Here is a 23,354-nt window from a genome sequence, read left to right on the forward strand (position 1 = left end):
GTCACAACATCTGACATAAGGTAATGGGTGAGGGGGCTTGTAGAATGTAGAATGGTAATATTGTGTCTTTTCGCATCTTTCATGATCATAACAGTCACTTTTAGGTCATTGAAGAAAACACATAAACAGTCATAAAAACTGGTGTCAGACATGGTATCATCACAACAACTGACTTTTGCACCGTCATGTCACAAACCAGGATTAGCTACGCCCAGAGCCATATATTTAGAGAGGTGGGCCAAAATGTTGAATGGACGCCATGTTTGCGCCTGTGAGCATTCCATTCATCCATACATGATGAGAATTTGGAATCTTGTACATAGCATTGTTTAAAATTCAGAAAATTCTGTGAACTGCTATTATAGCCCATGGGTACCTAACATGGCTGGCCTGGAATGTAGTGTAATGTAAATGCATCACGATGCAAAAAAAAAAAAAAACATAGTTAAATTGTTGCCAGCAGCACAGTTACAGTCACTAACACTCTAGATAATATGAAAACAGCCTAACCAGCTCTGCTAGAGTGAGTAAAATGGTCAGAGTGAGGTGTTCTCTCATTTGTGTCTGGAAGTAGCTAGCAAACTAGTCAACTTTAGCCAGTTAGCTTGGGTGCTTGACTGCCGTTGTGAGGTCAGAAACCCTTCTACTCGGCCAGAGAATCCAGTGTGCACTCTAAGTGCGAAACGCTCTGAATTTACAAAACGACCCAAAGCACACTCTGACACACTGGAGGCAATTTACGAACACACCCTAAATATATGGCTCTGGCTACACCTATCCAATGAACATTCTTTGTGTCATAACAGTGCAATGTAAACTGTTACTGAATACTATTTTCCACAGACTGCGGTAGACTTGCCTCTAGATGTTGTCTACACGCGTCAAGATTTGTCATTCCAATCATGTAAAACCTTAGGGCAAATAGTCTTACTAGAAGTGGATATTACTGACTAATTTACGTAAAACCTTCTTCTTCTTCCCTGTCATCCTTCTCCTCCCTGTCCTCCGCCTCCTCAGGCAGTGCAAGGTACAGGCCTGGCCTTCATCGCCTTCACAGAGGCCATGACCCACTTCCCTGCATCTCCCTTCTGGTCCGTCATGTTTTTCCTGATGCTGGTTAACCTGGGCATGGGCAGCATGTTTGGTACCATCGAGGGCATCATCACACCTTTGGTCGACACCTTCAAAGTCCGCAAGGAGTTCCTCACTGGTCAGTCCAAGATGGGATGGAGGAATATATAGGTCATTATATCTCAATTCACCTTTCTGCGATTCCTCTTAGCTTATCTCCTTGTTTCCTTCTCAGTCGTATTGGAGAAGGTCCCTATCGTACCTTCTCCCTCGATGCGTTGTGAAGGAGGACATAAGGAGAGAAGATACAAGGAATTGAGGAAAAATAAAAGAGAGAAAGCCTATGTGTCAGTGTGTGGTAGACCTTTTTCCACAATGTATCCTCAGCTGAACTATACTGATGTGTATTTGCTATAGTAACAGGTCAATTAAGTATTACCTATGTGTATGATGTATTATGGCTCTTTGCTTTAATGCTTTTGGCTTAATAATGATTGCATAATACTAATCCAATGCACAGTAGATGTGTGGCACCAAAGAGAATTTCATAATTAGCGCAACCACATGTTGATCAATATTGTGCATGAATTCTGTTAATGAGGATGGGTCATTCTTGAATTGCGGTGGTGAACACTTTAAAATGAAAAAAACAAATGAGGCAAAATACATGTTCCGTTTTTATTTAACTGTTATTTAAAAATTAAAACAAACAGTATATGACCCACCACCTGCACAATACTTGCAATGAAAATGACTTTCTGAGAAAATTAAAAACAAAAATAAGATGAATTTTTTACTTATTTTATTTTATTTCACCTTTATTTAACCAGGTAGGCAAGTTGAGAACAAGTCCTCATTTACAATTGCGACCTGGCCAAGATAAAGCAAAGCAGTTTGACACATACAACAACACAGAGTTACACATGGAGTAAAACAAACACACAGTCAATAATACAGTATAAACAAGTCTATATACGATGTGAGCAAATGAGGTGAGATAAGAGAGGTAAAGGCAAAAAAAAGGCCATGGTGGCAAAGTAAATACAATATAGCAAGTAAAACACTGGAATGGTAGATTTGCAGTGGAAGAATGTGCAAAGTAGAAATACAAAATAATGGGGTGCAAAGGAGCAAAATAAATAAATAAAATAAATACGGTAGGGAAAGAGGTAGTTGTTTGGGCTAAATTATAGGTGGGCTATGTACAGGTGCAGTAATCTGTGAGCTGCTCTGACAGTTGGTGCTTAAAGCTAGTGAGGGAGATAAGTGTTTCCAGTTTCAGAGATTTTTGTAGTTCGTTCCAGTCATTGGCAGCAGAGAACTGGAAGGAAAGGCGGCCAAAGAAAGAATTGGTTTTGGGGGTGACCAGAGATATATACCTGCTGGAGCGCGTGCTACAGGTGGGTGGTGCTATGGTGACCAGCGAGCTGAGATAAGGGGGGACTTTACCTAGCAGAGTCTTGTAGATGACATGGAGCCAGTGGGTTTGGCGACGAGTATGAAGTGAGGGCCAGCCAACAAGAGCGTACAGGTTGCAATGTAGCTAGACTCTTACCCGTATAAATGGATGAACACTTCAACCTCTCTGTCATGGATGCCATGGTTGCCCTTAGTTTGAAGATGTAATCCGGAGACAGGTGTTTTATTCAACAGCCTTCTGTGTTCTCTTTTTGACTCCCTGTGCATTTTCAATCATACTCTGCTTCCACCGGCATTCCACTAATTTCAAAACCCCGGTCAACTTCTTCCATGACAACAACATTGTTGATCGCCATTTCTTCCCCATTACTGTCATCAAAAGATTATAAAATGTCTGGTTCAAGGAAAAATGTTGACCTAAATCAGGGATTTCCTCATTATCTGATTCATTTTCAGAGTCAGAGAGAGTCAGCATGGCATGATCGTCCTCCAGAAAGTAGTCCATCACAACGTTTTCCCACTGATCTTTATCGATGGCGCCTGATAAATTCAGGGCAGCAATGTTGAGAGCAATAGCAACACTTTTGCAGTTCTTCATGTCTTTCCAAAAAGCTGCGGTAGTAAGGATTATTTACACACAATGAGCAGCTCATGTTATAGACACAAGCATTCCACATGGCAGACCAATCCGAACTCATCTCTTGTCCAGCCCACCCATTATCTCAGCCAATCATGGCTTGCGGGAAGGTTCCTGTATTTTTCCATGACCAAACCAACTAGGCTCGTAATTTAACAATTGTATTTGCATTTACAGATGGCATACAAGTTTTTGTTATTAAGGAACTTGAAAGTTCATGTTCCAGAAGGCTTTTCTGACAAAAATAAATAAACGCAAGTGCCTCTCCTGTGAAGTAGTGACTTGCGACATACGCCTAGCTTCCTGAAACAGGTCACATATGTAAGTCCTTAATATTGCAAAACATCTAGTTGCATGCATTGTAGGAGCTTCTTGAGGATAGCAAATTGTCCCGCTGGTAATGTGTAGAGGTGTAGTGACATGTTTTGGGTGTTTCGAGATATCTTTCTATTATTTGGAATGCTAGAAAACAAAGAAGGCTATTCAAATACCTTCTTCTTTTTTTTACTAGTATAAGGTGTCCCTCAGTTTTATGTCATTTGGTGTTACCACCTTGAAAATCACTGATTACGAAGGTATACAAGGATCCAGTGGCAATCTGTTATTGAGGGAGGGGGTCTCTATTAAAGAAAAATATTAGCTAATCACACCCTTTTAATATGTCATACATTTGATTTGATAGATTTGATAGATTTTTCATCTATCATTTGGTGTGTCTAAATCCAAAGTGTCACTTGGTGTTAGAACATTTTAATGAAGGGAAATAACATTGTGAGTAAAAAAAGTGTTATTACCTTAGATTTTAGCATTTGTGGCCTCCATTTCAGAAAATCCACATTTACCTCAAATGTATCATCGGTGGTGTTAGTACTCCTTGTGGTAGCATATTGTTATTATCATGGTACACATTTCATTAAGCTGCCCTATTAGTTGATTTAGAAAGATCAAATCAAATCTTTTTTTCCAAAATGCCATGCCCAAATGCCACCACAATTCAAGCACGACCCGGATGGCATTTATCCCCCTTGTCCCTTTTTACTAATTTCTGTGTATTCTCCCTCTTGTAACAGTGGGTGTCTCTCTGCTAGCCTTCTTCATCGGCCTGCTGTTCGTCCAACGATCTGGGAACTACTGGGTGGCCATGTTTGATGACTACTCTGCCACACTGCCCCTGCTCATAGTGGTCATCCTGGAGAACGTGGCTGTTGCTTGGGTCTACGGGACTGACAAGTATGTATATGTCAAATGATATACAGAATGTCAGTAATCTGTGGTTTTCTTGACTATAATTCCAAATTCGAAGCTGTCCATCCAAATGCAATGACAAATATTCTTTAAATGTAGTATTCAGAATGAGTTAACCATGAATAGTGAATGAACAACACTTGACTTAAATATTACCCGTTATCACCTCTGGTATCCTGTACAGGTACTGTATGTTAAACATAATTGCCAAACTCAACACAGGCTAAAGTGTGTACCATTATGTATCCTCACCTTCTGTGGGATCCTTTCCCTGCTTCTCCCCTGTTCCTCCGCCCAGGTTCTTTGAGGACCTGAAGGACATGCTGGGCTTCACTCCGTTTCGGTTCTACTACTACATGTGGAAGTACGTGACCCCCCTGCTGCTCATCCTTCTGCTGGGCTCCAGTGTGATCCAGCTGGGAATGACCCCACCCAGCTACAGTGCCTGGCTAGAGGACATGGTGAGGTGTCTGTGGTCTCTGGTGCAGCTGTCAAATACAGTATTTTAGTTCAGTGGACCTTCGGTTCAATTAATGGGATACACAGGCTTTTGTTATACTCCAGCACCAAAACAACAATTCAACTACACATCAAGATCTCTTTTCTCTTTTTCTATAGTCCTATATTGCCTCCTGTACTTGCCTTCTTTCCTTTATCCACACTCATTTTAAAATACCTAGATACCTGGATGGTTACGCGATAGCCCTCTGCCATATTAGCTTCACCAATACTCTTGGATTATGAGATCAGCACAGATTTGAGGAGTGGACGTTACACTTAAAACTGATTTAAGATGCAACCTATTGTCACATGGGCCCAACATGGTTTTAGTGTCAGTATCCGCTTCAGGCCAGTGAGAAGTAATATATAGTAGTAACTTCTTGACTCCTTCCCCCATGTGAATGAGGCCAGTGAGGAGTCTCTGAGCTATAATGATATACATTAGTAGTATCATTAGTAATACTATACAGTTCTAACCTCTCAATCCTTCCCTGTCTCTTCTAGGCCAGTGAGAAGTCCCTTAAATATCCCCCTTGGGGCCTGGCGGTTTGCATCTCCCTGGTGGTGATGGCCATCATGCCCGTGCCCGTGGTCTTCTTCCTCCGCTACTTCAACATCATCGACGAGAACGCTGGCGTGGTGTCCACCATCTCCTACAAAAAGGGCTGCATCATCAAGGAGAGTGTCAGGCCCGAGGAGGACGATGATGCCAGCCTCATCCACGCCAAGTCGCCCGGCAGCGAAGCGCCCTCTCCCATGCCTGGCAACAGCATCTATCGTAAGCAGAGTGGAGGGGTCCCCGATGCCGCACCCAACGGCCGCTACGGCATCGGCTACCTGATGGCTGACATGCCAGACATGCCCGAGTCAGACTTATAGAGCGACTTGTAGGGCGATGTCTATGGTCCTCCCACCCTACTGGCTGGCCAACCCATCCCTCTTCGTTGCGTTTAGTCATGGGAATCATCATCTGCATATTTTTATTTGTAGTGTTTCAGTATATTCTTTGTAGTTATCGTAGCTGCTCCCCTTCATGTTTTCCTCGTCCCCTTTTGCCGTGAAAACGATTAAAAAGGTGGGTCCACTGTACATATTATCTCCTTTGGTCTTCCCCACCCAGTTGCTCCTTGGCTCAGTCCCAAATATATCCTCTCTAGCTCCCAGTCCTGGAGACCTTGTTGACCCCCTTGTGGACAGAACAGGACAGTATTGGTGTAAGCAATAAGGTGGAATCAAACTCCACCAAGGCTACTAATAGTGCTTGGCAGGATAGGTGTGAATTCAATTCTGTAAATTCAGTAAGTAAACTCAAATTAAAATGGTCTTTATTGCTTCTCTATGAAAACAACAATGAATTTGAATTTCTGTCTACTGTCTGAATTGATTGAATTGAAATGGACTTACTCACCTGATTCTAGGCTCTGCCAGGGAAAGTCAACGAGGGTCATAGGCTATGTATGGACCAGTGAGGGTTCCATTTGGGACTGGAGCTTCTGTCCACAGTATGACCCACCCCACCCCCACTGGCTGTGTACATTATGACTTCACCACTGGCCCAGAGTACTGAGATTAGTAGCAGTGTAGGCGCTTTGGATGACATACTTGTTGACAATGATGCTATGCTGACCACATTTCCTTGATGTAAGTACAATATAGTGCAAGCAGCGAAAGGATGGCATTGAAACTGACCCCCCCCCAATGATTGATCTAAAAGAAAATGTGTGCCTAAATAACTTCTGATGATTGGGGCGGCAGGTAGTCTAGTGGTTGGAGTGTTGAACTAGTAACCGGAAGGTTGCAAGGTCAAATCCCGAGCTGACAAGGTAAAAATCTGTCGTTCTGCTGCTGAACAAGGCAGTTAACCCACTGTTCCTAGGCAGTCATTGAAAATAAGAATTTGTTCTTAACTGACTTGCCTAGTAAAATAAATATGTTTATAGAATACATGGTAAACATTGTATATTTAAGGTATTCTGTAAATATAATAGAAATATTATAAATATATTTATCTGAATAGTTTGGATATCAGAACACCTTGTTTTTTGGTAAGAAGTGCTACAAATCCTTAACTCTGGTCTCTTTTTGTGTTTACTGATGTGCTGTCGGTCTATGTAAAGAGTTTGACTCCTCTTGATAACTTGTAAATACTTTTTTCCATGAAATGGCTTCAATACACAATGTATTTTTTTCCCTTTCGAGATTAAAGATCAAACTTGGTCCATGCTTGGCACTGATGTCTATGTAGTTCAGTGTTGTCCTCATCTCACCGTTTGTCTGTCAGGGAAATGTCAACCATGAGTCAGATCAAACAACAGATACAGACACACTCATATTATATTGAGTTAAGGCTACATCAATAGGCAGCCTATTTAACTGTGTTACACTGCTCTCTAGTGTGCATAAGGTAAACGTCTTTAGATCTTTTTAAGGCCTTTTTGGGGGTCATGGGGTAACTGCATAGATGGAATGTCTCTGGAAGTGGGCGTATCAACAGAAGTGGAAAGATTAACCAAATTGGGTGTTTGGAAAGCGAATCAGCTAATGGGCAGATTTTTTTGCCACTCAAGACCGTTTTGCGTGGCTGCTGTGTTTTCTAACTTTCCGAGTGTGTTCTTGGTCGGACTCGGCAGAGGTGACAGTAAAGAATTTCAGTTAGGCTACCGTTTTTGCCATTCACTTTGAGCTGTGTCATTGGTGTAGCTACCTAAATTATTAGTTTTTTATATTGTCATATTTATATTAAGATTTATATTAAGATTAATGTGGCTATAATCTGCCAAACTAACATTAGCTAACCTTTTAAAATTAGCTATCATCACTGAGAGCGACTGTTAACTAACGTTATCAACTCATCTAGCTAACTTAGTAAACTATTTTTAATTTATGTTTGTTTGACAGCATGTCACAGTTTTGAAAGCTGCTGATGGCCGCATGGTTTTATCCCCGTGCTAATTGTATCATTGCCCATTCTGCCAGCCCTCTTTTATCAAGCCACAAGACTATGGCAGTTTGTGGGCACACATTTAGTGGTGGGAAGTTGACTCCAAAATAATTGATTCCTCGACCCCTTGCCCGTCGACTCCCATTTCTGGGTGTCAAGATCCGATTCTGCTTGGAATCGACTCTAAAGATTCAGTATTTTATTTTTTGCATGGGAGGAAACTATTTTCTATAGTATACTTCAAAAACACAAACTCTCTTTTTATGTAACCAGAAAGCTGCCAAAAGTTTGGACATATGTATTGTTAGGATTGTAAGAAAAGCCATGATTGAAACATGAAACGTAACCGTTAAATTACATCTGTAAACGTACAAACCCAATGTTACAACTATGAATGAACATTTACACGTTGACATTTCTAGCGCAGGTATTCCACTAGTGGAACCCCTCGACAAATATTTTTTTGAAATATGTAACTTTCACACATTAACAAGTCCAATACAGCAAATGAAAGAAACTTCTTGTTAATATACCCATCGTGTCCGATTTCAAAAATGCTTTAGAGCGAAAGCACAACATATGATTATTTTAGACCACCGCCAAGTCAAAAAAAAACACTGCCATTTTTCCAGCCAAAGATAGGAGTCACAAAAAGCAGAAATATAGATAAAATTCATCACTAACCTTTGATGATCTTCATCAGATGACACTCATAGGACATCATGTTACACAATACATGTATGTTTTGTTTGATAATGTGCATATTTATATCCAAAAATCTCAGTTTACATTGGCGATTTATGTGCAGTAATGTTTTGATTCCAAAACATCCAGTGATTTTGCAGAAATACTCATAAACATTGATAAAAATACAAGTGTTATTCACAGAATTAAAGATAGACTTCTCCTTAATGCAACCGCTGTGTCAGATTTCCCAAAAACTTTACGGAAAAAGCATCATCTGAGAACGTCGCTCAGAGCCCAATCCAGCCAGAGAAATATCCGCCATTTTGGGAGTCAACAAAAGTTAGAAATAACACTATAAATATTCCCTTACCTTTGATGATCTTCATCAGAAGGCACTCCCAGGAATCACAGTTCGTCAATAAATGACTGATTTGTTCCATAAAGTCCATAATTTATGTTCAAATAGCCACTTGTTGTTAGCGTGTTCAGCCCTGTAATTCATCTTCATGAGGCCTGAGCACTTCGTCCAGACAAAAACTCAAAAGGTTCCGTTACAGGTCGTAGAAACAAGTCAAATGATGTATGGAATCAATCTTTAGGATGTTTTTAACATAAAACATCAATAATGTTCCAACGCCGAATTCCTATGTCTGTAGAAAAGCACTGGAACGAGAGCTAACTCTGTCAGGAGCGCGCGTCACAAGCATGAGACACTCTGTCAGACCACTGACTCAAACAGATCTCATGAGCCCCTCCTTTATAGTAGAATCCTCATTCAAGTTTCTAAAGACGGTTGACATCTAGTGGAAGCTGTAGGAAGTGCAACTTGACTCCATAGACGCTGTGTATTCGGTAGGCCAAGCTTTGAAAAACTACAAACCTCAGATTTCCCACTTCCTGGTTGGATTTTTCTCAGATTTTCACCTGCCTTATGAGTTATGTTATACTCACAGACATCATTCAAACAGTTTTAGAAACTTCAGAGTGTTTTCTATCCTATACTAGTAATAATATGCATATATTAGCATGTGGGACAGAGTAGGAGGCAGTTCACTCTAGGCACCTTATTTATCCAAAAGTGAAAATGCTGCCCCCTATCCCAAAAAGGTTCAATTCTTACTTTACGCCCCCCTTTACTCAGTTACTGATGTTTTTTATACATGTAAACTTTTGTCAGGAATGTGGTATCTGCAAAGGATATGAACCGAACATAGCTAGTCGAAGTTTGCTAGTCAGTCAAGCAACTCTTCTTCTTTTATGGTATATTGGTGATCACACGATATAATTCCCCCCAAAAACGGAACTACGAAAAAATAATTGTAAAAAATAATATATTTATTTAAACATATCTGATCCCTACACAGGCTAAAGGGGAACCTGGGAGGGTGGGTCTTCTGGCGCCAGTTCCCCTTGCAAATCTTCAGATGTAAAATCCCCAAAACATTTCTGCCGCAGCCACAATAATGTCCAGCTTCTTTGACTTCTTTGAGACCTGTGCTGTACAGTGGCAATGAATGCAACAAAATCCACCTTTTTAACACACAAGGTATATTTTGTCTGGCAGCAAACATTTACTACAGGCTGTGGTGTATCCACTACCATATATTCACTAGCATCACTTGTTTTCTCAATTATTTGAAATTGCCTTCGAATAGGTGATTCAATAGGCCTCACTAACTTTTGCCACCTCAATTTCCTTCACCCTTACAGAGCACTCCAGGAACTCGGGATAATGATCCACACCACAATTGCAACACCTTCGTCCTTCTACACACCGTTCTTCAGTATACTCTGTTCGCCTCCACACATTTGAAACATGGCCAAATCCTTTGAAATTCTTACACTGCAGTGGTTTGGGGATGAACGCTCTTACAGCGTATCTTACAAATCCGAGCTTCACATGCGTAGGTATTTGCTCTTGATAAAAAAAACGACAGAACCGACAGACTTTCTTCTTTTTCTCCATTCACCCAGCGGTTCAGACGCGAGCACCAACCACACCAGTAATTCTCTTCAGGTATTCAACCTGAACACCCATCGTCACGGGTGCTCTACTCCAAAGTTCAAACATAACTTCTGTTGTCTGGATTATTTTGAGGCCTTCTGCAATCTTCCTATGAGAAATACAATTAACCAGTCTATTCAGAACATTTGTCTTCACCAAATTTACCCGAAGCACTGCTTAATTCAAACTCGGCATCCACTTCCACCATATTACTCCTTCCAAACGCACTCCCCCTTCAATAAAGCAACTCTAGCCGAGTGTCACGCCCTGGCCTTAGTTATCTTTGTTTTCTTTATTATTTTGGTTAGGTCAGGGTGTGACATGGGGGATTTATGTGTTTTGTCTTGTCTAGGGGTTTGTATGTTTATGGGGCTGTTTCCTGTCTAGGTAAATTGTATGTCTATGGTTGCTTAGATTGGTTCTCAATTAGAGGCAGCTGTCTATCGTTGTCTCTGATTGGGAACCATATTTAGGCAGCCATGTTCTTTGGGTATTTTGTGGGTGATTGTTTCCTGTGTCAGTGTTTGTGCCACACGGGACTGTTTTCGGTTAGTTCACGGTTATTGTATTTGTGTTCATGTTTAGTTTTTCTCATTAAAAACCATGGACACCAACCACGCTGTGTATTCGTCAGATCCTTGTTTCACCTCTTCAGAGGAAGAGGAGGAAATCTGCCGTGACACCGAGAAGTTAGTTGCTTTGCAGCTTCTGGTTTCTTTTCCAAAATAAAAGTCCAAGCTTGTTTTTGAATGGCATTCTATAACTACGTTATACCAGTCAGTAGATGGTGTAGTATAGGCTTGGGCCTTCAGCAAATGACTTGTGTGAGAATGATACTATAAAGACACAAAAGAGCCTTGTCTAGAATAACTGCCTGAGCTGTAAAATAGAAAGGAAATATGATTTAGGCCTATTCCACTATCTAAATATGCCATGCTGGCCTCCCGAGTGGTGCAGTGGTCTAAGGCACTGCATCGCAGTGCTTGAGGTGTCACTACAGACCCGTGTTGTGTCACAACTGCCATGACCGGGAGTCTCATAGGGCGGTGCACAATTGGCCTAGCGTTGTCTGAGTTAGGTGAGGGTCTGGCCAGGGGGTCTTTACTTGGCTCATCGCACTCTAGCGACTCCTTGTGGCGGGCCTGGTGCCGGCAGGCTAACTGCGGTCGTCAGTTGAACGGTGTTTCCTCCGACACATTGGTGCAGCCGGCTTCCGGGTTAAGCTGGCGGATGTTAAGAAGTGCGGTTCGGTGGGTCATGTTTCGGAGGCTGCATGACTGGACCTTTGACTCTCCCGAGCCTGTATGGGAGTTGTAGCGATGAGACATGATCGAAATTGGGGAGAAAAAGGGGGTAAAATAATAATGAATAATAATATGCCATGCAGTTGTGTGTTATTTAATTGCAATATAATTGCATAATGTATTTTTATAGCTGCATGGGGCTACTGTGGTGATCATGTAACCTAATGAATCATACTTTTTCAATATTTGGGAGCACGGACTACAGGCCTTATTAGGCATTTTGACTGTTGTATTTGCAAATTCCACTCTATGTTGGCTTGTTATAGTCATTTGCATTTGCACAACACCATCACGCAAAGACTATAAACTTCTCAATAAGTGAGACAAAACAAAATATTGATTAAGGCGATAACCTATCCTGAGCGCAATAGCCAAGGGGTCCCAAATGGACGACTATCTATATTTTCCCTATTAGCCACTGCAAACTAGTTTGTTTAAAATGTATTTAGAGGCCTGTGAGCTAGGGTCTCATTTTAAGGGGAGGTCTATACTAAAAACAGTTATAAAACACAAATAGAGTTCTAAAAGTATTCCGCAAGACATCAGTACCCAAAATGGAGGGGGGGGGGGGGGGGGTGGTAGGCCTACAGCAAATGAAACATTGAATTAAAAAGTTATAAAGTTATAGGCTAAAGAACTTTTGAATACACACATGGATTTCAATAAACAGATGGATAAGACTGTTCTATTCTCTTTGATTTAGTCCCTGTTGCAACTCAGACAAATGACTGAATGGATGACATATTGCCTGACTGACTGAACTCAATGAAGGATGAATTAAATGTTCAAATATGTTGGAATGAGTTGCATGCATCATGATTGCTCTGCACTTTATTTGGCTAGTAGGCAAATAGGCCTACATGAGGGTATAATGACTCTATGGCTGCATGCCTCCAGAAGGGCATCTTCTGAGGCTGAGGGGTGCTTGATGGAGATCACAAGCTCTTCAACTTCAACTTCAGCCAAAAATAAACAAAACACAAATAAAATCTAGTGTTATCAGATTATATTACAAAGCGGCTTTTCTGTACTTGGTTTTTTCATCCACGAGGTGATTGCCGCTAACGTTAGCCATCAGCGGTGCAGCCAGGAAAAGATCAGAATTATCATTGAGTAACAAATGTCACATTTCATATCACTGAATATTCGTCAATTGCATTGCATGATGTACGTGTAGCCATTTCATTCTCTAGAATCGCTTTTAAGGATACAGTAATGTCAAGAAGCAAACCCGTTTTAAATATATTTTGACTCTGAGTGATAGTTATTCTGCAGTCGTTAGAGAATCAGATCTTCATGTACAAGGCCAAGCCATTCATCCATGCTTCCAAGCTCTTCAACTTGGCAGCACCTCCCCTTATTGTAAATTGTGGGAATCCGCTTATGCCAGACTTAGCCTACATTTAACCTCTCCCTTGTTCATTTTAAAGTCCATATGTTCATGCCCCGATTTATATAAATCATGTCAAATTATTTAAAATTCATGTTAAACCCTCCTACAGAATAGGCTTTGGCAAGATTTTGAGTGATGAAATATATTTCCAAATATTCTAGAAAAAAAAAAAAAATTGAGTGCCAAAGATTCCAGTGATCATACATAATTCATAGATTCACCAAACATCTATTATTATTCTGTTTCATTATTCCTGGAAGATACTACTGGTTATGATTGCAGACAGAGCCCAGAGAATGGGATTGTGCAATATTGAATTAGTAATATTCTGATAAGGTGCATGCATGGGGATGTCCACGTATGCCCATGCTGTAGAGATACACCTAGCGGACTGAAACTTCACTGTTGTAGGCATAATATAGCTAGTGCTATCTAGACTTGCGCTGGCAAACAAATCCATTACATGAGCTACCTAAATGTGAAGTAAAGTCAACTGAGGAGTAATAGAGAATGGAGACTTTTAACTTGAAAGCATGCAGGATACCTCTTTTGGTTTCCCTGACTGACGTTTTTGTATACTGAGTTATGGTTGTTAGCGTAGCACTCCTCACAGGCTGCTTGGTGTAAGTTATTTCTGTTGGTGAGATGGAAACTGCCAAAACTCTGAAAGGTATTATTGCACGTCAAAATTGCAACACAAGATTTTTCAAGCCTAAAATGTTAGTCCGTAATCGCAACATGGTGTTTGTATATTCACAGATTAAATTTCACATTTACGTTTCATGTTTCACGCATGGCTTTTCTTACGATCCTAACAATTTACGCACTGATTTTCTTACAATCCTAATGATACGTCGTATGTTCAACATTTTGGCAGCTATCTGGCTCCATATCTTTTACGGCAAAGAAAAAAATAGCTAAGGAGGGAGAGAGAGAGCCCTTTGAATTTAATTCAGAGATGGGTGGCATGTCGCCCACCAGGCAGGTAGATCTGTGCATCGGTAATCAAAAGATGTAGGTTATAGGCTATGGCAATGCTGCATTTCGCAATTTCTTGTCTTGCAATGTCTCAAGCAAGTTCAATAAACTAGGGGCTATCAATGAGTAGGCTGAGCTATTCTACACAAAAGACCAAACACACACTAGCATTTTTCATAGTGAAAAGAAATAGGAGCAGGCAAGGGATAGACCCCAATCCTCTCTGTCCCTTGCCTGCTCCTATTTCTTTTCGCTATGAAAAACGCTAGTGTGTGTTTGTTCTTCTGTATAGAATAGCTCAGCCTACTCATTGATAGCCCCTAGTTTATTGAACTTGCTTGAGACATTGCAAGACAAGAAATTGCGAAATGCAGCATTGCCATAGCCTTTATATAACAGCCTTAATAAAAAATAGATGAACTAAATACTTCCCTCATCAATCTACACACATTACCCCATAATGACAAAGCAAAAACAGGTTTTTAGAAATGTTTGCAAATTTCAAAAAAATATATATATATACCTTATTTAAGTATTCAGATCCTTTGCTATGATACCCGAAATTGAGCTCAGGTACATCCTGTTTCCATAGATCATCCTTAAGATGTTTCTACATCTTGATTGGAGTCCACCTGTGTTAAATTAAATTGATTGGACATGATTTGGAAAGGCACACACCTGTCTATATACTGTAAGGGCCCACAGTTGACAGTGCATGTCAGAGCAAAAATCAAGACATCAGGTCGATGGAATTGTCTGTAGATCATCGAGACAGGATTGTGTCGAGGCACAGATCTGGGGAAGGGTACCAAAAATGTCTGCAGCATTGAGAGTGCCAAATAACACAGTGGCCTCGATCATTCTCAAATGGAAGAAGTTTGGAACCCCCAAGACTCAACCGAGAGCTGGCCAAACTGAGCAACCAAGAACCCAATGGTCACTCTGACAGAGCTCTAGCGTTCCTCTGTGGAGATGGGAGAACCTTCCAGAAGGACAACCATCTCTGCAGCACTCCACCAATCAGGCCTTTATGGTAGAGTGGCCAGACAGAAGCCACTCATCAGTAAAAGGCACATGACAGCCCGCTTGGAGTTTGCCAAAAGGCACCTAAAGACTCTAAGACAATGAGAAACAAGATTCTTTGGTCTGATGAAACCAAGATTTAACTCTTTGGCCTGAATGCCAAGAGTCACGTCTGGAGGAAACCTGGCACCCTCCCTACGGTGAAGCATGGTCGTGGCAGGATCATGCTGTGGGGATGTTTTTCAGCGGACTGGGAGACTAGTCAGGATCGAGGTAAAGATGAACAGAGCAAAGTACAGAGAGATCCTTGATGAAAACCTACTCCAGAGATCTCAGGACCTCAGACTGGGGCAAATGTTCAACATATTCCAGTCTGTGCTAGCAAAACAGTCCTGTAGTGTGGCCTCCTCGTCATTTGACCACTTCCGTATTGAGCGAGTCGCTGGTACTTCCTGCTTTAGTTTTTGCATTTAAGCAGGAATCAGGAGGATATAATAATGGTCAGATTTGCCAAATGGAGGGCGGGGGAGAGCTTTGTATGCATCACTGTGTGTGGAGTAAAGGTGGTCTAGGATTTTTTTTCTCTGGTTGCACATGTGACATGCTGGTAGAAATGAGGTAAAATGGACTTAAGTTTGCCTGCAGTAAAGTCCACGGCCACTAGGAGTGCCGCTTTTGGGAGAGCATTTTCTTCTTTGCATATGGCCTTACAGAGTTGGTTGAGAGCGGTCGTAGTGCCAGCTTCGTTCTGTGGTGGTAAATAGATGGATACGAATAATATAGATGAGAACTCTCTTGGTAGATTGTGTTGTCTTCAGCAAATCATAAGGTACTCTACCTCAAGAGAGCAATACCTCAAGACTTCTTTAATATTAGACATCGCGCACCAGCTTTTATTGACAAATAGACACACGTAGGTCATCAATTTTGTTTTCCAATGATTGCACGTTTGCAAGAAGAACGGATGGCAGTGGGAGTTTACTCGCTTGCCCACGGATTCTCAGAAGGCTGCCTGATCTGCGGCCCCTTTTCCTGCGTCCTTTTTTCACGGAAAAAGGCGTGGATCTGCGCCTGTTCCAGTGAAAGCAGGATATCCTTCTCGTCGGACTCGTTAAAGGATGAGTCTGATGTCCGGAAGTTATTTTCGGTCATAAGAGACGTTAGCAGCAACATTATGTACACAATACTTTTTTTTTTAAAGGTTACACAAAATGAAAACTTAAATAATATATCACAATTGGTTGGGAGAATGTAAAACATCAGCCATGTTCTTCGGCGTCATCCTCAGTGAGAAATACAGTATATCTACCACATCCATCAATAGACTTACCTGCTGTACTATTAGTCAACCAGGAGATGGAGCTATTTGCCAACCTGAGGTACCTGAGAACTCTGAGAGAACCACATACTGTACAGAACAGAACCATTTACCTCCCCCAAATGCAATGCTTCCATAGAAACATTCTACGGCATATTTGAAAAGATTGTAGGTGAGCTATTGAAAGACAAACAGAATAATCTGAGTAGAGATGAGAGAATGTCTCTTAAGGACTTAGAATCAGATATTTTTTATTTATTTTTATTTCACCTTTATTTAACCAGGTAGGCAAGTTGAGAACAAGTTCTCATTTACAATTGCGACCTGGCCAAGATAAAGCAAAGCAGTTCGACAGATACAATGACACAGAGTTACACATGGAGTAAAACAAACATACAGTCAATAATACAGTATAAACAAGTCTATATACAATGTGAGCAAATGAGGTGAGAAGGGAGGTAAAGGCAAAAAAGGCCATGGTGGCAAAGTAAATACAATATAGCAAGTTAAACACTGGAATGGTAGTTTTGCAATGGAAGAATGTGCAAAGTAGAAATAAAAATAATGGGGTGCAAAGGAGCAAAAATAAATAAATAAATAAAATACAGTTGGGAAAGAGGTAGTTGTTTGGGCAAAATTATAGGTGGGCTATGTACAGGTGCAGTAATCTGTAAGCTGCTCTGACAGTTGGTGCTTAAAGCTAGTGAGGGAGATAAGTGTTTCCAGTTTCAGAGATTTTTGTAGTTCGTTCCAGTCATTGGCAGCAGAGAACTGGAAGGAGAGGCGGCCAAAGAAAGAATTGGTTTTGGGGGTGACTAGAGAGATATACCTGCTGGAGCGTGTGCTACAGGTGGGGGATGCTATGGTGACCAGCGAGCTGGGATAAGGGGGGACTTTACCTAGCAGGGTCTTGTAGATGACATGGAGCCAGTGGGTTTGGCGACGAGTATGAAGCGAGGGCCAGCCAACGAGAGCGTACAGGTCGCAATGGTGGGTAGTATATGGGGCTTTGGTGACAAAACGGATTGCACTGTGATAGACTGCATCCAATTTGTTGAGTAGGGTATTGGAGCCTATTTGTAAATGATATCGCCAAAGTCGAGGATTGGTAGGATGGTCAGTTTTACAAGGGTATGTTTGGCAGCATGAGTGAAGGATGCTTTGTTGCGAAATAGGAAGCCAATTCTAGATTTAGCTTTGGATTGGAGATGTTTGATATGGGTCTGGAAGGAGAGTTTACAGTCTAACCAGACACCTAAGTATTTGTAGTTGTCCACGTATTCTAAGTCAGAGCCGTCCAGAGTAGTGATGTTGGACAGGCGGGTAGGTGCAGGTAGCGATCGGTTGAAGAGCATGCATTTAGTTTTACTTGTATTTAAGAGCAATTGGAGGCCACGGAAGGAGGGTTGTATGGCATTGAAGCTTGCCTGGAGGGTTGTTAACACAGTGTCCAAAGAAGGGCCGGAAGTATACAGAATGGTGTCGTCTGCGTAGAGGTGGATCAGAGACTCACCAGCAGCAAGAGCGACCGCATTGATGTATACAGAGAAGAGAGTCGGTCCAAGAATTGAACCCTGTGGCACACCCATAGAGACTGCCAGAGGTCCGGACAGCATACCCTCCAATTTGACACACTGAACTCTATCAGAGAAGTAGTTGGTGAACCAGGCGAGGCAATCATTTGAGAAACCAAGGCTGTCGAATCTGCCAATGAGGATGTGGTGATTGACAGAGTCGAAAGCCTTGGCCAGATCAATGAATACGGCTGCACAGTAATGTTTCTTATCGATGGCGGTTAAGATATCGTTTAGGACCTTGAGCGTGGCTGAGGTGCACCCATGACCAGCTCTGAAACCAGATTGCATAGCAGAGAAGGTATGGTGAGATTCGAAATGGTCTGTAATCTGTTTGTTGACTTGGCTTTCGAAGACCTTAGAAAGGCATGGTAGGATAGATATAGGTCCGTAGCAGTTTGGGTCAAGAGTGGCCCCCCCTTTGAAGAGGGGGATGACCGCAGCTGCTTTCCAATCTTTGGGAATCTCAGACGACACGAAAGAGAGGTTGAACAGGCTAGTAATAGGGGTGGCAACAATTTCGGCAGATAATTTGAGAAAGAAAGGGTCCAGATTGTCTAGCCCGGCTGATTTGTAGGGGTCCAGATTTTGCAGCTCTTTCAGAACATCAGCTGAATGGATTTGGGAGAAGGAGAAATGGGGAAGGCTTGGGCGAGTTGCTGTTGGGGGTGCAGTGCTGTTGACCGGGGTAGGAGTAGCCAGGTGGAAAGCATGGCCAGCCGTAGAAAAATGCTTATTGAAATTCTCAATTATGGTGGATTTATCAGTGGTGACAGTGTTTGCTATCTTCAGTGCAGTGGGCAGCTGGGAGGAGGTGTTCTTATTCTCCATGGACTTTACAGTGTCCCAGAACTTTTTTGAGTTAGTGTTGCAGGAAGCAAATTTCTGATTGAAAAGCTAGCCTTGGCTTTTCTAACTGCCTGTGTATAATGGTTTCTAGCTTCCCTGAACAGCTGCATATCACGGGGGCTGTTCGATGCTAATGCAGAACGCCATAGGATGTTTTTGTGTTGGTTAAGGGCAGTCAGGTCTGGGGAGAACCAAGGGCTATATCTGTTCCTGGTTCTAAATTTCTTGAATGGGGCATGTTTATTTAAGATGGTTAGGAAGGCATTTAAAAAAAATATCCAGGCATCCTCTACTGACGGGATGAGATCAATATCCTTCCAGGATACCCCGGCCAGGTCGATTAGAAAGGCCTGCTCGCTGAAGTGTTTCAGGGAGCGTTTTACAGTGATGAGTGGAGGTCGTTTGACCGCTGACCCATTACGGATGCAGGCAATGAGGCAGTGATCGATGAGATCTTGGTTGAAGACAGCAGAGGTGTATTTAGAGGGGAAGTTGGTTAGGATGATATCTATGAGAGTGCCGTGTTTAAGGCTTTGGGGAGGTACCTGGTAGGTTCATTGATAATTTGTGTGAGATTGAGGGCATCAAGTTTAGATTGTAGGATGGCTGGGGTGTTAAGCATGTTCCAGTTTAGGTCGCCTAGCAGCACGAGCTCTGAAGATAGATGGGGGGCAATCAGTTCAAATATGGTGTCCAGAGCACAGCTGTGGGCAGAGGGTGATCTATAGCTGGGCGGCAACGGTGAGAGACTTGTTTTTAGAGAGATGGGTTTTTAAAAGTAGAAGTTCAAATTGTTTGGGTACAGACCTGGATAGTAGGACAGAACTCTGCAGGCTATCTTTGCAGTAGATTGCAACACCGCCCCCTTTGGCAGTTCTATCTTGTCTGAAAATGTTGTAGTTTGGAATTAAAATTTCTGAATTTTTGGTGGTCTTCCTAAGCCAGGATTCAGACACAGCTAGAACATCCGGGTTGGCAGAGTGTGCTAAAGCAGTGAATAGAACAAACTTAGGGAGGAGGCTTCTAATATTAACATGCATGAAACCAAGGCTATTACGGTTACAGAAGTCGTCAAAAGAGAGCGCCTGGGGAATAGGAGTGGAGCTAGGCACTGCAGGGCCTGGATTCACCTCTACATCGCCAGAGGAACATAGGAGGAGTAGAATAAGGGTGCGGCTAAAAGCAATAAGAATTGGTCGTCTAGAACGTCTGGAACAGAGAGTAAAAGGAGGTTTCTGGGGGTGATAAAATAGCATCAAGGTATAATGTACAGACAAAGGTATGGTAGGATGTGAATACAGTGGAGGTAAACCTAGGTATTGAGTGATGAAGAGAGAGATATTGTCTCTAGAAACATCATTGAAACCAGGAGATTGCATTGCATGTGTGGGTGGTGGAACTAATAGGTTGGATAAGGTATAGTGAGCAGGACTAGAGGCTCTACAGTGAAATAAGCCAATAAACACTAACCAGAACAGCAATGGACAAGATATATTGACATTAAGGAGAGGCATGCTTAGTCGAGTGATTAAAAGGGTCCAGTGAGTGGAGAGGTTGGTTGGGGGTCACGGCGATTTAGACAGCTAGCCAGGTCATCAGTAGCAAGCTAGCATAGGATGGAGGTCTGTTGTTAGCCACCTCTTGCGTTCCGTCAGTAGATTAGTGGGGTTCCGTGTGGTAGAGGGGATTAATCCAAATCACACAACAACAACAAAATAAAAACAATAGATATAGTTATAGAGGCCCAAGAAGAAAACATAATAATAATAAAAATAAATAAATTGTCCGATTGTCTATTCAGATAGCAGCCGGTAAGACAGCTAACGGTTAGCAGGCCGCAGATTGGCGTTCAGGTAACGTCGCGACGGAGGAGCCAGCCGGATCTCCTTCGGGTAGGTAACGTCGGCAGTCCAGTTGTGAAGGCCCGGTGGGGCTCCGCGTAGGCAGTAAAACGGGTCCGGATAGGTGACTGCAGCCCAGGAGTGATTGATGGAACTCAGGAGTGATTGACGGAGCTGGCTAGCTCCGGAATAATTGATGTTTGCTCTGGAATAAAAAAATAATGGGGTGCAAAGGTAATAAGACTGAGATGTCTTATTTAAGATACTCTTTGAAGAGGTAGGGTTTCAGACCTTTTTGGGAAGATGGGCAGCGACTCTGCTGTCCTAGCATGAGAGGGAAGCTGGTCCCACCATTGGGGTCCCAGGACTGGACTGAGCAGGAGCTAACCTACAGTAGAGGTGGGATGGCCAAGAGATCAGAGGGGATATGACGAGTGCCCTTATTAGGACCTGCACCGCTTCCTGTGTGAGGAAAGGTTGTACTCTACAGATGTTGTAGAGCATGAACCTGCAGGAGCGAGTCACTGCTTTGATGTTTGATGAGAACGACAGGGTGTTGTCCAGGGTCACGCCAAGGTTCTTTGCACTCTGGGAAGGGGAAACCGTGGAGTTGTCGGCCGTGATGGAGAGGTCTTGGAGTGGGCAGGCCTTCCCGGGGAGGAAAAGCAGCTCTATCTTGTCGAGGTTGAGCTTGAGGTGGTAGGCCAACATCCAAGGTGGGATGTCTGCCAGGCATGCAGAGAAGTTTGTCACCATCTGGGTTACAGAAGGGGGGGATGAGAAGAGTAGTTGAGTGTCACCCGCATAGCATTGGTAGGAGAGACCATGAGAGCATATGACAGAGCCGAGTGACTTTGTGTATAGAGATAAGAGGAGAGAGCCGAGAACCGAGCTCTGGGGACACCATTAGTGAGAGCACATGGTGCAGACACATATGCTCTCCACGTCACCTGGTAGAAGCTACAAAAGAGCAAAATTAGATAACCAGATAATAGGTAAGATGTTCAAGTGAGAGAGTGGTGTGGAGCCTTCCTCTCTTTCCTTCCTTGAATAATTCCACAGAACAACTTGGCAGAATGTCTTCGTTTCGGGCGACAGTCTTCGTTTTGGGCAACAACACACTGCTTGACAAGACCGTGGCTTACAGCTGCCACTGAAAAACTAGGGTAGACTGAACTACTAATTGCTGAATCCCTAGCAGAGGTTAAGAGAAATACCTTCTCCAACAGACACACACACCAATTATCAGAAAGCTATCACAGATTGACCTGAAACCAGTTGAAGTCAATGGGTGTGTTTGAGTAGTAAGGTTAAAACAACCGACTGTAGACGAAAGCTGAGGACTAAAGTCGGGGGAGGTGCATCTGCTACAGCTGAAAGTTGGACATTAATGTGGTTATCCAACAGCAAGGTTCAGATCAACATGGCAGTGTTGCCATTTTTTTTTTTTTACTTAACTAGGCAAGTCAGTTAAGAACAAATTCTTATTTACAATGACGGCCTACCCCGGCCGAATCCTAACCCGGACAATGCTGGGCCAATTGTGTGCCATCCTATGGGACTCACAATCACATCCGGTTGTGATACAGCCTGGAATCAAACCAGGGTCTGTAGTGACACCTCTAGCACTGAGATGCAGTGCCTTAGACCGCTGTGCCACTCAGTAACCCAAATAATATTATAGGTTTTATTTAAAATATATTTTAAAAACCTCTACCATATCTACCAACCATATCACACCCTCACAAACTGATATCACATGTGTACATTATACAATCAATTAATGAGAGAGAACCTAAATCACATATATTTATTCACTGTAGGCTAAACATGAACTGCGGAAAATTGGTTCCTGTTTCTTTGTTTTTTACCGTTGTCTTGCCCCAATGTTTTTCGTTCAGCTTTTCCACTTCGGAAGTTTATCTGCACCACCACGCACCTGTCTGGTAATGTTGAACGCCTCCTCTCCTACTCAGCCTCCCAACAAAAGCTTCTCCCAAGTGGGTGTGAAAACCTACTCCTGTTGACTGCTGCACTGATGCTTGGATCCCATCTGGCAATCTGCTTCCTGTATGCCCTGGCCTGTCTCTCCCTGCCTGGTACAGGTATCCCCGCCTCACTCCCCCTTCTCTCCCGAGCTTTTGCTCGCTAAGAGCACAAACGCACACACATAGGATATTTAACTTGTGAATCTTATTATATGAGCTTTACTCAGAAACACTTTAATTAATTAGCAAAGGCCAACTATTTATTTATTTTATCTCAGACTTTTATAGCCGACTGGACATGGAGAGCTACTCTCACAATTTTATTTGGGCGAGTCTAGTGACTCTTTGAACTTGTCTAGCCCCAAGCCGTTTTGCTTCTTGTTTGTGTTTAGTGCTATCTGCTCCATGACTCGTGCATGCTTTGTTGACTATGAACTTGCTCATTTACCCGACCGTGGGACAGACAATGTTGGTTCCCACACTCACAACTCTGACTCTCTATTGGTTACACAGACTCTTGGTGGCCTCCCATCCTATTCAAATCTTCTCTCGCCGGCTTTGTATTCATGTTATCTGATGA

At 42.4% G+C, this 23,354-nt stretch overlaps 1 protein-coding gene across 1 annotated transcript in view; it reads left to right on the top strand.

Moving 5' to 3' along the window:
* LOC109889632 (sodium-dependent neutral amino acid transporter B(0)AT2-like) overlaps positions 1 to 7,103 on the top strand; it is a 46,621-nt gene extending 39,518 nt beyond the window's left edge. The window contains exons 9-12 of the mRNA XM_020481203.2: positions 1,018 to 1,210; positions 4,198 to 4,357; positions 4,671 to 4,833; positions 5,378 to 7,103. Coding sequence (XP_020336792.1) covers positions 1,018 to 1,210; positions 4,198 to 4,357; positions 4,671 to 4,833; positions 5,378 to 5,752 — 891 coding nt within the window. The 3' untranslated portion in view covers positions 5,753 to 7,103. The remainder of the gene's footprint in view (positions 1 to 1,017; positions 1,211 to 4,197; positions 4,358 to 4,670; positions 4,834 to 5,377) is intronic.
* The last annotated feature ends 16,251 nt before the right edge of the window (positions 7,104 to 23,354 follow it).

Source organism: Oncorhynchus kisutch, linkage group LG4, assembly GCF_002021735.2.
Source record: "Oncorhynchus kisutch isolate 150728-3 linkage group LG4, Okis_V2, whole genome shotgun sequence".
Lineage (NCBI taxonomy): Eukaryota > Metazoa > Chordata > Actinopteri > Salmoniformes > Salmonidae > Oncorhynchus > Oncorhynchus kisutch.